Here is a 16,646-nt window from a genome sequence, read left to right as displayed (position 1 = left end):
AAATTGTGTATTATAGAATATGACGTTTTTCCCATTGACGTACAATAACCCTTCCTGGATAAGCCATCAGAAGGCAGGATCCTGAGTACATTCGTTCTATGTGTACTAATTTAGTAAGAGGACGTACATTTCTTCAAATTCTGACCTATTAAAAATAACCTTATTTGAATGCCACCTGATAGTTTATATCGAGCATCCAGGGTCAACTCAGGGACTCACAGACCTTAAACTTAAACAAGTTAAAAAATATCGGTATATCTCATCTCCACCGCAGATCTTGTGTTAGTAGAAAGTACTGGGATGTATGAAATATGAAGAGAACTGGAGGCTAATTACGGATTTTATGATCGTTTTGGTTATCCAAAACATTGACCCTTTGTGGGGGAGGTACCAGAAGGAATAGTTCGATCTTTACCATATTTATAAAAGATCTTGTACTGATGAAAATATTGAGATGTGCCGGGTTTGAATGGAATCGGATGTTAATTTCGCGTTTCATGGATATTCAAACTTCTGACCTTTTGTGGGGGAGTTACCAGAATGAGTGGACCGATATATCCCATCTTAACAGCATATCTTGTGTTAGTAGAAATAATGGGATGTGTGAAATATGAAGCGGACCCGATACTTATTTCGGATTTTATAAACGTTTTGGTTATTCAAAATTTTGACCCTTTGTGGGGGAGGTACCAGAAGGAATGGTTCGATCTCTATCATCATTATGAAAAGATGTTGTACTTGTAGAAATATTCTGATGTGCCAAGTCTAAATGGAATCGGAATGTTAATTTCGCGTTTTATGAGCTTCATGGATATTCAAAGTTTTGACCCTTTGTGGGGGAGGTAGCAAAAGGAGTGGACCGATACATTTCATCTTAACACCAGATCTTAGGTTGATAAAAATATTGCGATGTGTGAAATTTGAAGACAATCGGACTCTTACATCACATTTTATAAGAGTTGTAATTATTCAAAATTTTGACCCTTCGTGGGGGAGGTACTTGACAGAGTGGACTGATATTGTATATTTTCGTACCTGACCTAGCCACTGATGCAAATATTTTTTGTTGTTGTATTTTTCTGTTCAGTAAAATATTTTCTTTTTGAAAATTCAGATTTTTTGTGGGGGAGGTACCTGAAGAAGTTAGCCGTTATGGCCCATCTCCGAACTCAATTTAAGTTTGGTAGTAATATTACGATACACCAAGTTTGGACCAAATCGGATACTCCCTTCGAAAGTTATCGTGCGTACCAGCCAGCATACAGACAGACGAACGGATATCTCTAGATTGAATCCAAATGTTCTGAAACGAATTTGGTCCAAAGAGACCTAGGGTCTAAATCCGTTATTTCGATGAGGCACGTTTTGGACGTACCAAATGATACATACCCTCTGTAGCCATATGGCTGAGGACATAAAAATTACGAAACTAGTAGATTCTTGCAGTTCTGGAACACAGCACACATTTGTAGTTATTAATTTCTTCTTTCAGTGTATCCTGTGTCCTTAAATCTGTGTGTGTGTGTGCGCGCAACATATCCTATTACCATACCATTAGCATTTATTTGTGATCTATTCGAAAACAATTCGATTGTGGTTTTAAAGGGAAATTGAAAACTGTTTAACATTGGGCTTGAAATGCATATTTCATTTGGAGGAGACATTGGAGATTCTTCAACGTTTAGCTAATAATATAGCCAAATTGTAGGTTATGTTTGGTGTTGTCAGCTAAAATACATATGATACATATTTACCAATGGGAAGGACTGATGTATAATGGTTCGGATCAAAATGTTTTCTTCATTTTTTTCCTGTTTTGCAGTTTTGCAAGTTCATCATCTTCACAACAGATCTTGCGCTAGCAAAAATATTTGGATGTGAGAAATTTGAAGAGAGTTGTCTTTCAATAATCGTGAACCCTATATGGGGGAGGTACCAGAAGAAATGGTCCGATCTCTACCATATTTATAACAGATATTGTTTTTATGGAAATATTGAGATGTATCAAGTCTGAATGGAATTGGATGTTAAGTTCGTGTTTTATGAACTTCATGAATATTCAAAATTTTGACCCTTTGTGGGGGAGGTTCCAGAAGGAGTGGACCGATATATTCCATTCCTGCACACCAGAGCTTGGTTAAATAAAAATATTGTGATGTATGTAATTTGAAGAGAGTTGGATGCTTATTTGTCTTTTTTGAGCGTTTTGTTTTTCAAAATCTTGAACCCCATGCGGGGGAAGTACCAGAAGAAATGATCCGATCTCTATCAACTTTATAGCAGATCTTGTGTTTATAGAAATTTTGAGATGTGCCAAGTCTGAATGGAATCGTATGCTAATTTCGTGTTTTATGAGTTTCATGAATATTCAAAATGTTGACCCTTAGTGGGGGAGGTACCAGAAGGAATGAACCGATATAGGTATTCCATCTTCACACCAGACCTTTGTTTATTAAAAAATATTGTGATGTATTTAATTTGAAGGCATCACATTTTATAAGAGTTATAATTATTCAACATTTTGATCCTCTGTAGAGGAGGTACTTGATGGGGTGGACCGATATTGTCCATTTTCGTACTTGAACTAGCACTGTTGCCAATAATAGGTTTTGTAAAGTTAGGAGGAACCAGAAGGAGTGGACCGATATTGCCCATCTTCGAACTCGATATAACTTTGACAATAATATTACAATGCGCCACGTTTGGATCAAATCGAATACTTCCTTCGAGAGTTATCGTGCGCACCAGTCAGAGGGACGGACGGAAATCGTTAGATCGACTCCACATGTCCTGAAACGGATATGGTCCAAAGAGACCTAAGGTATAAAACCGTTATTGCGATGAGACACGTTTTGACCGTATCAAATTATATATACCCTCTTCTAGCCATATGGCTGAGGGTATAAAAATTGTAAACATATGATTGTGTAAGACTTGGACATGGTAGAATTACGAAGGTAATGCCATGCAATCATATGTTTACAATTTTTATACCCTCTTCTAGCCATATGGCTGAGGGTATAAAAATTGTAAACATATGATTGCATGGCATTACCTTCGTAATTCTACCATGTCCAAGTCTTACACAAAGGCTAAAACATATCAAAGCTTATATCTTATTGAAGTTACCTTTTTCTTCCGAATGCACTGTCATATTCAAATACACTGTTTGATATTGAAATACACTGTTTGATATTGAAATACACTGTTTGGTATTCAATTACACTGCTTGATATTGAAATACACTGTTTGGTATTCAAATACCCTTTTTTTATTCAAATACCCTACTTGATATTCAAATGCACTGTTTGGTATTCAAATGCACTGTTTGATATTCAAATACACTGTTGGATATTCACATACGATTTTTATAATCAAATTCATGGTTTTATAGTAAAATACAAAGTTCGATATTAAAAGCTTTGTTTGTTAACACCCTGAATTTTTGATGTTTAAATAAAATGTTTGATGATCAAATGCACAGTTTTATATCCAAATATATAGTTTCGAAGATAAATACACTGTTTGATAATCAAAGTTAAGAGTTTAATTTTTGAAGCATACTTTTTTGTTTGAATAAACGTATTTAAAATGCACTGTTTGGTATTCAAATGCCCTGCATGGTATTCAGATGCACTGTTTAATAACCAAATACATAATTTTTAAAATAAATACACTGTTATAATCGAAGTTAACTTTTTGGTTATTAAACTATAATTTTCCTTCCGAAAATGCACTGTTTGATATTCAAATGCACTGATTACAATTCAAATATCTTATTTTTATAATCAAATTCATGGTTTTATAGTTAAATACACTTTTCGATATCAAAAGCTTTCTTTGTTACGATCTAAAACTTTTGATTTTTAAATAAAATATTTGATAATCAAAATGCACTGTTTAGTATACAAAAATGGTTTCGAATAAAATACACGATTTGGTGGCCATAGTTAACTGTTTCCCTCCTGAACTCTTCTTTTGCGTTCGAATAAACTGTGATTTTCAAATGATATTCAAATACACTGTTTGGTATTCAAATGCACTGATTGATATTTTTATAATATTTTCTGTTGATTTCTTTGATTATCATGGTTTTATAGTTAACGTGGAATTGATTGAAAAATTTACGGGACAAAAACGTAACCATTCTCAATTTATTAACTTTCATGATAAGCCGTATCTGATTTATGTTCAATCGCGCAGCATTCACTTTGCCAATGGAAAGCATATCAATTGACGGCAATGGTAAACAATTGGGACCATTCAGCTGTTCAAGATAGTGTTACGCCTGTAACTATGCAACACGGGGAGAGAAATTACAGCGCCTACTTGGATGCAATGGGTGAGGCAATATTTCAACTTAAACATGATCCAAATTCCCATCACATAATTCGATATGGCAACGCCACCTATAAAATGTCGAATATTTTTCTCTATGAACCGTACAATGGTTTTCAAATACACTGTTTGATATTCAAATACACTGTTTGGTATTCAAATACACTGATTGATATTCAAATACACTGATTGATATTTTAATAATAATTTCTGTTGATTTCTTTGATTTTCATGGTTTTAACTACAAAAGCACATACACTGTTTTATTATTAAAAGATTTGATGCTTAAATAAATTGTTTGATAATCAAATGCACTGTTTTCTATCCAAATATATAGTTTCGAGTATAAAAACACTGTTTGAAGACCATTATTGAACTCTTCTTTTATGTTCAAATACACTGTTTGGTATTCAAATACCCTGTTTGATATTTAAATACCCTGTTTGGTATTCAAATGGTATTTCAAAAACAAATGCACTGTTTAACAACCGAATGCAAAAACTGGATTTGATTTGGCTTTATAATAAGTGTGGGAGTGATAGTAACCAAGCTTTTAGATTATCGAACTAATATATTTCGTACTAAAACTGATACGGAACTTAGTTCAGTTCTCTCTGAAAATAAATATTGGGATTTTCCCACCAGTCAAACGAAGAGAAACCGCATGGTTGTCATCGATTGCTACAACCCATTATAGTATAATAAATTTATTTCTTATTATACCCTCCACCATAGTATGGAGGGTATAGTAAGTTTATCGTTCCGTTTGTAACGCCTCGAAATATACATTTTAGACCCCACAAAGTATATATATTCTTGATCAGCATAAATTTCTATGTCAATTTAACGATGGCCGTCCGTCTGTGGAAATCACTTTAGCCCCCGAACGAAATGAAGTAGGTTGATTAAATTTTACTCAAATGTATACTATATCTGCAGGACTTTTGTTATTGAAAATGGGCCATGTAAGTCCACGTCTTCGTATAGCCCTCATATAACGGCACCTCCCGATATTCGGTATTTTGAAGATTTTAGTGACATTATTCACCGAAATAGTTTGAGATGTGGTATTTGAAGTTCGTAATGGATACCACAGCCTATTACAGAAAATTGTCTGCGCAGGTCCACGTCTTCGTATAGCCCCCCATATAACGGTACCTCCCGATATTCGGTATTTTAATGATTTTAGCGACATTATTCACCGGAAATGTTTCAAATTTGGTATTTGAAGTTCGTAATGGTTACTACAGCCTATTACAGAAAATTGTCTGTGGAGGTCCACGTCTTCGTAAGGTCCACACATAAAGCTATCTCCCGATTTTCGGTATTTTGATGATTTTAATAGAATTTTTGACGGACTTTATGTTTTTGAAAACTGCCAAATTCATTCCAAATGGTGGAGGGTATTCAAGGTTCGTCCCAGCCGAACTTATAGCTTTTTTACTTGTTATCTGATTAGGTTTTATAATACATACAAAGATTTAATCCGAAACTAATTCACAGCTATTAAGGCTCATCAATTGTGATTAGCTATCAGTTGGGCATTTGCATTCGGCATTGACTGAAAGCCGGACAAGTTTGGAAAATATTCTCATCAAAATGTGGCGATTGCTGATGTGGATTGCAGTTTTCATTGGTTTTTCCGTCATTGTTGCCAGTCAAGGGTAAGTTCGAATTTTAGTTGTACAAAACTTCTAACAGCCATTAAAATCCTGATCCTCCGCGATCGTCAAAATTTTAACAACTTCTATCTTTAGTTACTATTCTCTGATTGCCCCCGGCTACATCAAATCGCAAGTATACAGTATTCCTAAGCCTACATCAGTCACCGGAACCGGTAAAAATAAATATATACATCGAAGGACCTACTTATCAAATGGAGGATAATGTATTCCTAAAGCCATTCGAAAGTAAGGCCATAACATTTCGACCTCCAAAATTAACTGCTGGTCAACATCGACTAATTGTTGAGGGTGTCAGTGGCCTGAAATTTTACAATGAAAGTGAACTGATAGTATTTCCCGATGCGGGTCCGAAAATTTACATACAAACTGACAAAGCCGTGTATAAACCGGGTGATGAGGTGCAATTTCGTGTTGTGCTATTGGATGAACATACGCGACCATTGCAGATATCGGAACCGATACGTGTTGAAGTTTTGGTAGGTAAAATGGATTTTTGAAAATAGGAATGGAAAAACATTCTCTCCCTCTCTCTCTTTCCCTTTCAGGATAGCGATAGCAATCGGGTTAAGCAATTCAAAGATATCACCGTCATCAAGGGTGTCTATAAAAATAAATTTCAATTATCCCCACATCCTGTAATGGGTTCCTGGGCTATAAATGTCTATTTAAGTGGGCGTTACGATTTCCTCGTCTCTAAATCGATACGTGTTCAAAAATATCTCCTACCCAAATTCAGTGTCTACATTGAAACGAAAAGAGATATTCTACTCACAGATCCGCTAACACTGAAGGCCTTGATCTATGGCCAATACACATTTGATAAATATGTTGAGGGTCAGATTAAAACCCAGCTGGTGCAGGTGCCCAAGGATGTGGTACTCGACGAGAAAGAATTTCAAATAAAAGATTTACTCAACATTGAATTCAATCTAAACGTTACCGATATGCTACGACAAGCCTGGGGTGTGAGGCTTAACGTGGAATTGACAGAGAAATTTACGGGACAAAAACGAAATCATTCTCAATTTATTGACTTTCATGATGAGCCGTATCTGATTTATGTTCCATCGCGCAGCATTCACTTTGCCAAAGGAAAGCCGTATCAATTGACGGTAATGGTAAAAAATTGGGACCATTCAGCTGTTCAAGATAGTGTTACGCCTGTAACTATGCAACATGGAGAGAGAAATTACAGCGCCTACTTGGATACAATGGGTGAGGCAATATTTCAATTTGAACATGATCCAAATTCCGATCACATAATTCTATATGGCAACCCCACCTATAAAATGTCAAATATTTTACCCTATGAACCGTATAAGGGCAATAAAACGGAACCGGATTTAAGTTTAATGCTACTGGGAGAAAAGTAAGTAAAGGAATGTTTTATAAATTTCCCATTGGAAACTTTAATAAAATCTCAAGACCCCTTTTAGGTACACCCGTGCGGATTAATGTAACTTCCACAAAGGATATGCCATATTTGAAATATACCATTGTGGCCCATGCCAATATCATTCAAACGCAACACATCGACTTGCCAACGAAGCCTCGGAGCCACATAATAGAGATCACACCATCTATAGAAATGGTACCCTACACCTTTGTCTATGTCCACTACATCGATGAGGGCAATTACCGTTACAGTGAAATAGAATTAAATTTTCCTTTGGAATTTGAAAATAAGGTAAGATAACTTTTTCAATATTGTCAAATGTCGTGGCTTCGTATGACTTAGACGAACTGAAGGTCAGGGAGTTGGTGCAGATGTGCTGAAGGTCAGGGAGTTGGTACAGACGAGCTGGAGATCAGGGAGTCGGTATAGACTAGCTGAAGGTCAGGGAGTCGGAACATACGAGCTGAAGGCCAGGAAGTCGCCAAGGACGAACTGAAGGCCAGTGAGTCGCTATAGACGAGATCAAAGACAGGGAGTCGATATAGACGAGCTGAAGGCCAGGGAGTCTCTATAGACGAGCTGAAGGCCAGGGAGTCTCTATAGACGAGCTGAAGGTCAGGGAATCGTTTTAGATCAGCTGAAAGCCAGGGAGTCTCAATAGACGAGCTGACGGCCAGGTAGTCTTATAGATGAAGTGAATAGACGAGCAGAAGGCCAGGGAGTCTCAATAGACGAGCTGGAGGTTAGGGAGTCTCAGTAGACGAGCTGGAGGCTAGGGAGTCTCAATAGACGAGCTGGAGGCCAGGGAGTCTCTATAGACGAGCTGTAGGCCAGGGAGTCCCTATAGACGAGCTGGAGGCCAGGGAGTCTCTATAGACGAGCTGTAGGCCAGGGAGTCCCTATAGACGAGCTGGAGGCCAGGGAGTCTCCACAGACGAGCTGAAGGCCAGGGAGTCTCTATAGACGAGCTGGTGGTCAAGGGAGTCTCCATAGACGAGCTGGTGGTCCAGGGAGTCTCCATAGACGAGTTGGTGGTCCAGGGAGTCTCCATAGACGAGCTGGTTTTCCAGGGAGTCTCCATAGACGAGCTGGTTTTCCAGGGAGTCTCCATAGACGAGCTGGTGCTCCACGGAGTCTCCATAGACGAGCTGGTGCTCCACGGAGTCTCCATAGACGAGCTGGTGCTCCACGGAGTCTCTATAGACGTGCTGGTGCTCCACGGAGTCTCTATAGACGAGCTGGAGTCTCTATAGACGAGCTGGTGCTCACCGGAGTCTCTGTAGACGAGCTGGTGCTCACCGGAGTCTCTGTAGACAAGCTGCGTCGAAAATGAAAAAAAAAAAAATTAAAATGCAAAACTCTTTCCTCTCCTGCTTTCTTCTTCCCTAGGTATCCATTACGGCCCCCAAAAAAGTGAAACCCGGCGAAGAGGTAACCCTGGAACTTAAGGCTCAACCTAAATCTTTGGTTGGTGTTTTAGCTGTTGATTTGGGTGTATATCTTTTGGATCCATCCTATGAACTGAAGAAATATCATATACTCGATTCGTTGAGAAGTGATATCACTCGTATTCCGATGTTGGCTTTGGTATATCCGGGCCTTCTATCGGGTGTTATAACAATGACAAATGCTCACTATGAATTTGTACCGTTATTCTGTAAGTTTTAAGGGGGGTGGAAGGTCACAGAAGGCTTTTTAAATAAACCAGCAACCTCTCACCTTAATTTTTTGAAGGTCTTTATTAATTTTTATTAATGTGCGTGTGTTTGATTACAGTTTCAACTGATCAAAGCCCCACCGATTCTTCAGTTTTGCGTTTCCGCAAAAATTTCCCTGAAACCTGGATTTTTGAAAACTATGAAATGTAAGTCAGAAGGGAAGGAAACAATTTTTTCTCAATTTCTTTTGAAATTTCAGAACCAATGAAACCACCCATCTCACCCTAAACATACCGGATACGGTTACCACCTGGCGTGTGACAGCATTTTCGGTTAATGAAAAAACCGGTTTTGGCATTGTCGATGAACCCACACACATAACCACCGTGCAGGCGTTTTTTATCACCCTTAGCCTACCGTATGCAGTGAAACGGGGAGAAATAGTCGCCATACCCATACTAATTCACAATTATCACGAACAAAGCCTGGACACGGAAGTTAGCCTCTTCAATGATAAGGAGGGATTTTATTTCATGGAATCGACCATTTTCAATAAGGATGTGGGTTCCGAAGACAATCGACGAAGTAAAAATTTGACCTTGGGCGCCAACAGTGTTGGTACTGTGGTCTTTCTCATCAATCCCCGGCAAGTTGGTGAGATAAGTCTCCAGATCACAGCCACAAATCCTCTGTCTTCTGATGGTATTATTGAAAAACTTCGTGTGGAACCGGAGGGTATTCGGATTGATGTTAATCATGCCGTATTTACCAGTGTGGTCCCCAATGAACCCATTGAGATGACCATACCCCTAAACATCTCCGGCGAAAAGGTGCCCCATTCGGAATTTATTACGCTGACAGTGGTGGCAGATAACATGGCTCCCGTTTTACTCAATCTAAATGATTTGCTAAGCCTTCCCACCGGTTGTGGAGAACAGAATATGGCAAATTTTGCTCCGAACGTGCTAGTTCTGCAATATCTCAGGTCAATGGGCCAGTATCACAAGGAACGCGATTTGGTGGCCAAAGCCAGGCGTTACATTGAAGTTGGTTTCCAGCAGCAATTGACATATCGCCACCGGAATGGGGGGTACAGTGTTTTTGGCCAGCGCAAGGATAGAGAAGCCAGTACCTGGTTGACAGCCTATACCATGAGATTCTTCATCAAGTCTTTGAGGTATACCATGGCCATGGAATCGCACATCATTGAAAGTGGCCTGGACTATTTGGCAAAGGCCCAGGGCGAAGATGGCAGTTTCCCCTATACCGGCTATCTGATATATCCGGCCCAGCAGAATCGTTTTGGATTTACGGCATTTGTTTTGATGGCATTTTTGGAAGATCAGGTAAGTGGCCTCAATTTTGGTCATTTTTTAGCGCCCTATCTCCAGAGGTCCAAATTAATCTTTTCCAATTTCAGAAATTTGCCCGCAACTACTCCACCACAATTGACAAGGGCCTGGCGTTCCTAAATGATCATTTCGATCAGATCAACGATGTTTATGCCCTCTCCATAATGGCTGTGGCCATGCAAATGGCCAAACAAAAATCGAATTCCAAAAAAATCCTGGATAAACTACTACAACAAAAACAAACGGACAATTCGACCATTTGGTGGAGTCAAAATGATCGGAATCGAGCCAAGGATGTTGAAATAACGGGATACGTATTATTGGCATTGATAGAGGATGGCGATTATGAGGAAGCTTGCAAAAAGGCCTTCAAATGGTTAAACCAACAGCGCAATAAAAAAGGTGGATTTAAATCTAGTCAGGACACCGTGGTCGGACTTCAGGCCTTGATCAAATACTCAATGAAATATAAGATCACTGGGGACGTAGATATCTTGGTCAGCTATACAGCTATGGATGGTGAGATGCAGGAAGTCAAGAGTGGCGAAATAGCTGTGGACGAGAATAATGTAAAAGTCTTACAAAGCGAAGAGGTAAGTGAGTCGAAGAAGGCGCGGTAAAAGGGAATTGAAAAGAGGGATTTATAGAGACAGGCGAAGACAGGCGAAGCGGACTAAAACCTAGGGATTCGGTATAGACAGAAGCCCGGGGAGTCTTTATCGACGTGCTGGTGGTCAGGGATTCGATATAGGCGAACTGAAGGCCTGGGCGTCGATATAGACCAGCTGAAGGCCAGGGAATCGTTTAAGACGAGCTGAAGGTCAGGGAGTCTCTATAGACGAGCTGAAGTCCAAGGAGTCGCCATAGATAGGCTGAAGGCCAGGGAGTCAGTATAGAAGAGCTGAAGGCCTTGGAGTCTCTATATACAAGCTAAAGGCCAGGGAGTCTCAATAGACGTGCTGAAGGGCAGGGAATCGCTATAGACGAGCTGAAGGCCAGGGAGGCGCTATAGACGAGCTAGTGGTCAGGGAGTCTCTATAGACGAGCTGGTGGTCCAGGGAGTCTCTATAGACGAGCTGGTGGTCCAGGGAGTCTCTATAGACGAGCTGGTGGTCCAGGGAGTCTCTATAGACGAGCTGGTGGTCCAGGGAGTCTCTATAGACGAGCCGGTGGTCCATGGAGTCTCTATAGACGAGCCGGTGGTCCAGGGAGTCTCTATAGACGAGCTGGTGGTCCAGTGAGTCTCTATAGACGAGCTGGCGGCCCAGGGAGTCTCTATAGACGAGCTGGCGGCCCAGGGAGTCTCTATAGACGAGCTGGCGGCTCAGGGAGTCTCTATAGACGAGCTGGCGGCCCGGGGAGTCTCTATACACGATTATAGACGAGCTGGTGGTCCAGGGAGTCTTTATAGACGAGTTGGTGGTCCAGGGAGTCGTTATAGACGAGCTGCTGGTCCAGGCTATCTCTATAGACGGCTGCTGGTCCAGGGAGTCTCTATAGACGAGCTGGTGGTCCAGGGAGTCTTTATAGACGAGCTGGTGGTCCAGGGAGTCTTTATAGACGAGCTGGTGGTACAGGGAGTCTTTATAGACGAGCTGGTGGTCCAGGGAGTCGCTATAGACGAGCTGGTGCTCAGGTAGTCGCTATAGACGAGCTGGTGCTCAGGGAGTCTCTAGAGACGAGCTGGTGCTCAGGGAATCTCTAGAGACGAGCTGGTGCTCAGGGAGTCTCTAGAGACGAGCTGGTGCTCAGGGAGTCTCTAGAGACGAGCTGGTGCTCAGGGAGTCTCTAGAGACGAGCTGGTGCTCAGGGAGTCTCTAGAGACGAGCTGGTGCTCAGGGAGTCTCTAGAGACGAGCTGGTGCTCAGGGAGTCTCTAGAGACGAGCTGGTGCTCAGGGAGTCGCTATAGACGAGCTGGTGGTCCAGCGAGTCGCTATGGACGAGCTGGTGGTCCAGCGAGTCGCTATGGACGAGCTGGTGGTCAGGATGTCATTATAGAAGATTTAATGATCGGTGAGTTGGTACAGTGGGGTTTTTGGCCAAGGAATCGGTACAGCTAGGTAAGAGGTTCTGAAAGGGGCTCTGTATACAGTCTGGGAGTCTGCGAGTTTTATTTCCCCAAAATTTAATTCTTTTACTCGTTTTTCTTCCTTTCCTTTCAGCTACCCCAAACAACACGTGCGGTGGAAATTCAAGTCACCGGCTTGGGCGCTTCTCTGATTCAATTGACCTATGAATATTACATAATGGGTGTTGAAACATTTCAATATTTCCGAATAGAACCCAAAGTGGAATTACCAAATCCTGGAGAAATGTCGCTGGACATTTGTTTTAGCTACATCGAACCTAATGCAACGGCCACAAATATGGTTGTAATGGAGATCAATCTGCCATCGGGATTTAGTGTCAACGAAGAAGATAGCGACTTTTTGTTGGATAATGAAATTGTGCAAAGAATTGAAATGAAAAATTCTGCAACGAACATTGTGGTTTATTCGGAAAAACTCCAGCCAAATGTTCGGAATTGTCTAAATATTATGGCCTACAAAATGTACGATGTGGTGCATCGGAAACCGGCTTCGATTATTATTTACGATTATTATGATTTTTATCGTTATGACACGGCATTTTATGATATTTATAATGAAACCCCTCAGGATGGTGGTGGTACTGGACCTGGGGTCAGAGGGCTTTGAAGTGGGGAGAGAGAGAAGCAAGGCTTTCTTCTTTGAAATGTAAAGCAAATGTTTTGTAACGAAAATAAAAAAAGGAAGAATTTTAGAAAACAATGCTCTTTTTCTTTTCTGGGGACACTACGAAAAATAAGGGTAAGGGTAGGTCTTAGCAGTGGATGTTTTACGAAATTATTTCTAATATCTCTGAAATCGATATTTTTTAAAAATATATTTTTGAGAATTGTAGAGGCTATAATTGTGCATTTCTAGGAATATTCGAGGCGATTGTTAACAAGTAAAAAAGCAGTAAGTTCGGCAAGGCCGAATATTGAATACCCTCCACCATTTGGAATGAATTTGGCAATTTTCAAAAAAATAAATTCCGTTAAAAATTCTGTTAAAATCTTAAAACCGTTATATTGGGGTCAATACGAAGACGTGAACCTGCAAAGCCAACTTTTGTTATGAGCCATTACAATATTAAAATACGAAATTTAAAAAAAAATCCGGTGAATAATGTAGCTAAAGTCATCAAAATACTGTTATATGGGGCCAAAACGTTGACCTGCACAGACAATGTTCTGTCATAGGCTGTAGTATCCATTACGAACTTCAAATACCAAATTTGAAACAATTCCGGTGAATAATGTCGCTAAAATCATCAAAATACCGAATATTGGGAGGTACCGACATATGGGGCTTATACGTAGACGTTAGGCTGCATACGCACTTTTTTGTCATAGGCTGTAGTACCCGTTACGAGTGCTAAATACGAAATTTTAAACAATTCCGGTGAAAAATATCGCTAAAGTCATCATAATACCGAATATCGGGAGGTACCGTTATATGGGGGCTATATGAAGACGTGGACCTGTACAGACAATTTTCTGTCTTAGACTGTAGTATCCATTGCGAACTTCAAATACCAGATTTGAAACAATTCCGGCGAATAATGTCGCTAAAATCATCAAAATACCGAATGTCGGGAGGTACCGTCATATGGGGGCTATACGAAGACGTGGACCTGCGCAGACAATTTTCTGTCATAGGCTGTAGTATCTATTAAGAACTTCAAATACTAAATTTAAAACAATTCCGGCGAATAATGTCGATAAAATCATCAAAATACCGAATATCGGGAGGTACCATTATATGGGGGCCATACGAAGGCGTGGACCTGCACAAACAATTTTCCGTCTTAGGCTGTAATATCTATTACGAACTTCAAATACCAAATTTTAAACAATTCCGGTGAATAATGTCAATAAAATCATTAAAATACCGAATATCGCGAGGTACAGGTATTTTGACCCTTTGTGGGAGAAGTCCCAGAAGGAGTGGACCGATATGTTTCGTCTTCACACCAGACCATGGATCAACAAAAATATTGTGATGTGTGTAATTTAAAGAGAACCGGAGTCTTATTTCGGATTTTATGATCGTTTTTGTTATTCAAATATATGACCCTTTGTGGGGGAAGTACCAGAAGGAGTGTTCCGATCTCTACCATCGTTATGAGAGATCTTGTGTTGATAGAAATATTGAAATGTGCCAAATTTGAATTGAATCGGATATTAATTTCGCATTTTAAGAGCTTCATGCATATTCAAAATTTTGACCCTTTGTGGGGGAGGTACTTGATGGAGTGGACCGATATTGTCCATTTTCGCATCTGACCTAGCATTGATACAAATATTAGGATTCGAAATGTTGGAGCAAAATCATTTCTCTTTTTGTGCAAAAAATATTTTTTGAAAATTTCGACCTTTTGTGGGGGAGGTACCAGAAGGATTAGACCGATATATTCCATCTAAACACCAGACCTTGGGTTAATAAAAATATTGTGATCTGTATAATTTGGAGATAATCGGACTCTTATATCACATTTTATAAGAGTTATAATTATTTAAAATATTAACCCTTTGTGGGGAGGTACCAGAAGGAGTGGACCTATATTGTCCATTTTCGCACCTGACCTAGCATTGATGAAAATATTGGGATTTGCAATGTTTGAGCTAAAACGGATTATCCTTTCTCGTTCGGTTCAGTAAATTATTTTCTTTCAAAATGTTAAACCTTTGTGGGGGAGGTACTAGAAGGAGTGAACCGATATTGCCCATCTCCGAACTCGATCTAAGTTTGACAAAAATATTACGATGTATCAAGTTTGAACTAAATCGGATACTCCCTTCGAGAGTTATTGTGCGCACCAGCCAGACAGACGGACGGACATCGCTAGATCGACTCCACATGTCCTGAAACGGATTTGGTCCAAAGGAGTGGACCGATATTGTCCATTTTCACACTGGACCTAGTACTGACGCAAATACAGCGTTTGAGCAAAATCGGATTATCGTTTCTCTTTCTGTGCAAAAAATATATATTTTTTTAAATTTCGACCATTTGTGGGGGAGGTACCAGAAGGAATGGGCCGATATATTCTATCTTAACATCAAACCTTGGGTTAACATAAATATTGACATGTGTGAAATTTGAAGAAAGTCGGACTCTTTTATCACATTTTATAAGAGTTGTAATTATTCAAAATTTTGACCATTTTTGGGGCAGGTACTTGATGGAGTGGACCGATATTGTCCATTTTCACACTTGACCTAGCACTCACGAAAATATTAAGATTTGCACAGTTGGAGCAAAATCGGATTATCGTTTCTCTTTCTGTGCAAAAAATATTTTTTTTTGGAAATTTTGTGGGGGAGGTACCAGAAGGAGTGGACCGATATTGCCCATCTCCGAACTCGATCTAAGTTTGACAAAAATATTACAATGTACCAAGTTTGAACTAAATCGGATACTCCCTTTCAGAGTTATCGTGCGCACCATCCAGCCAGCCAGACAGGCATAGCTAGATCGACTCCAATTGTCCTGAAACGGATTTGGTCCAAAGAGACCTAGGGTCTATAACCTTTATTTCGACTAGGCACGTTTTGACCGTATCAAATGATATACACCCTCTCTAGCCATATGGCTGACGGTATAAAAAGACGTAGTCGAAAATTTTACATAACACCAATTAGTTAAGACAACACCTACGACTACGACAACGAAATTGGGTTTTCGGCTACATCAGCATCTGCTGAAATAGCCTTTTCCTATGCTGGTTCTTTTATAACCGAAAAGCGATGCCGCTTCGTTCGTCTTGGACTCCTTATTCAGCTCGTCTCGAAATGACCTATTAACCCTATTTGAAGACAACATTTTTTAGGTCATATGTGGGTCGAGGCTCCGATTTGAACGAGGTTATTGAACTACCTTTTTTCATTAATAAATATATATATTATCAACCTTGGGAATTCCATCGCGATAACAACACAACGTTGGCAGATGGGAAATGGAAAGTCGATGGGAATTACGCGTATATTTATATCATCCACGGATCCTCTCTCATGGCAAAAACTATTGAGGAGCTACTCAAAACGTGTGTTGCAAATAACAACTACAGCTAAAAGAGACCTTCTAATCATCGACAACAATGTTCTGGGTTACGAAGGTTCGCTCACTCGCCCTTAGTCGATATTTCAAA

The 16,646-nt window shown here is 39.9% G+C and overlaps 1 protein-coding gene across 1 annotated transcript; it reads left to right on the top strand.

Moving 5' to 3' along the window:
• The first annotated feature begins 5,868 nt into the window (after positions 1–5,868).
• On the top strand, positions 5,869–13,196 carry LOC101897128 (thioester-containing protein 1 allele R1). Its single transcript, XM_059119044.1, has 9 exons — positions 5,869–6,002; positions 6,096–6,499; positions 6,569–7,392; positions 7,449–7,710; positions 8,809–9,076; positions 9,196–9,283; positions 9,337–10,423; positions 10,498–11,022; positions 12,593–13,196. The coding sequence occupies exons 2-9, from the start codon at positions 6,215–6,217 to the stop codon at positions 13,124–13,126; spliced, it is 3,873 nt and encodes a 1,290-aa protein (XP_058975027.1). The 5' UTR covers positions 5,869–6,002; positions 6,096–6,214; the 3' UTR covers positions 13,127–13,196.
• Positions 13,197–16,646: the final 3,450 nt, after the last annotated feature.

This window comes from Musca domestica, unplaced genomic scaffold (genome assembly GCF_030504385.1).
Source record: "Musca domestica strain aabys unplaced genomic scaffold, Musca_domestica.polishedcontigs.V.1.1 14, whole genome shotgun sequence".
Lineage (NCBI taxonomy): Eukaryota > Metazoa > Arthropoda > Insecta > Diptera > Muscidae > Musca > Musca domestica.
Note: the sequence above shows the minus strand (reverse complement) of the source record. Positions and strands in the feature narration are given on the sequence as shown.

What these genes read in the sequence shown, in the direction of transcription:
- LOC101897128 (XM_059119044.1), top strand. Translation starts at nt 6,215, where the DNA reads ATGGAGGATAATGTATTCCTAAAGCCATTCGAAAGTAAGGCCATAACA. An exon ending in CTTTGGAATTTGAAAATAAG is followed by an intron (nt 7,711 to 8,808) that starts GTAAGATAACTT and finishes CTTCTTCCCTAG; the next exon opens with GTATCCATTACGGCCCCCAA. An exon ending in TGAATTTGTACCGTTATTCT is followed by an intron (nt 9,077 to 9,195) that starts GTAAGTTTTAAG and finishes GTTTGATTACAG; the next exon opens with TTTCAACTGATCAAAGCCCC.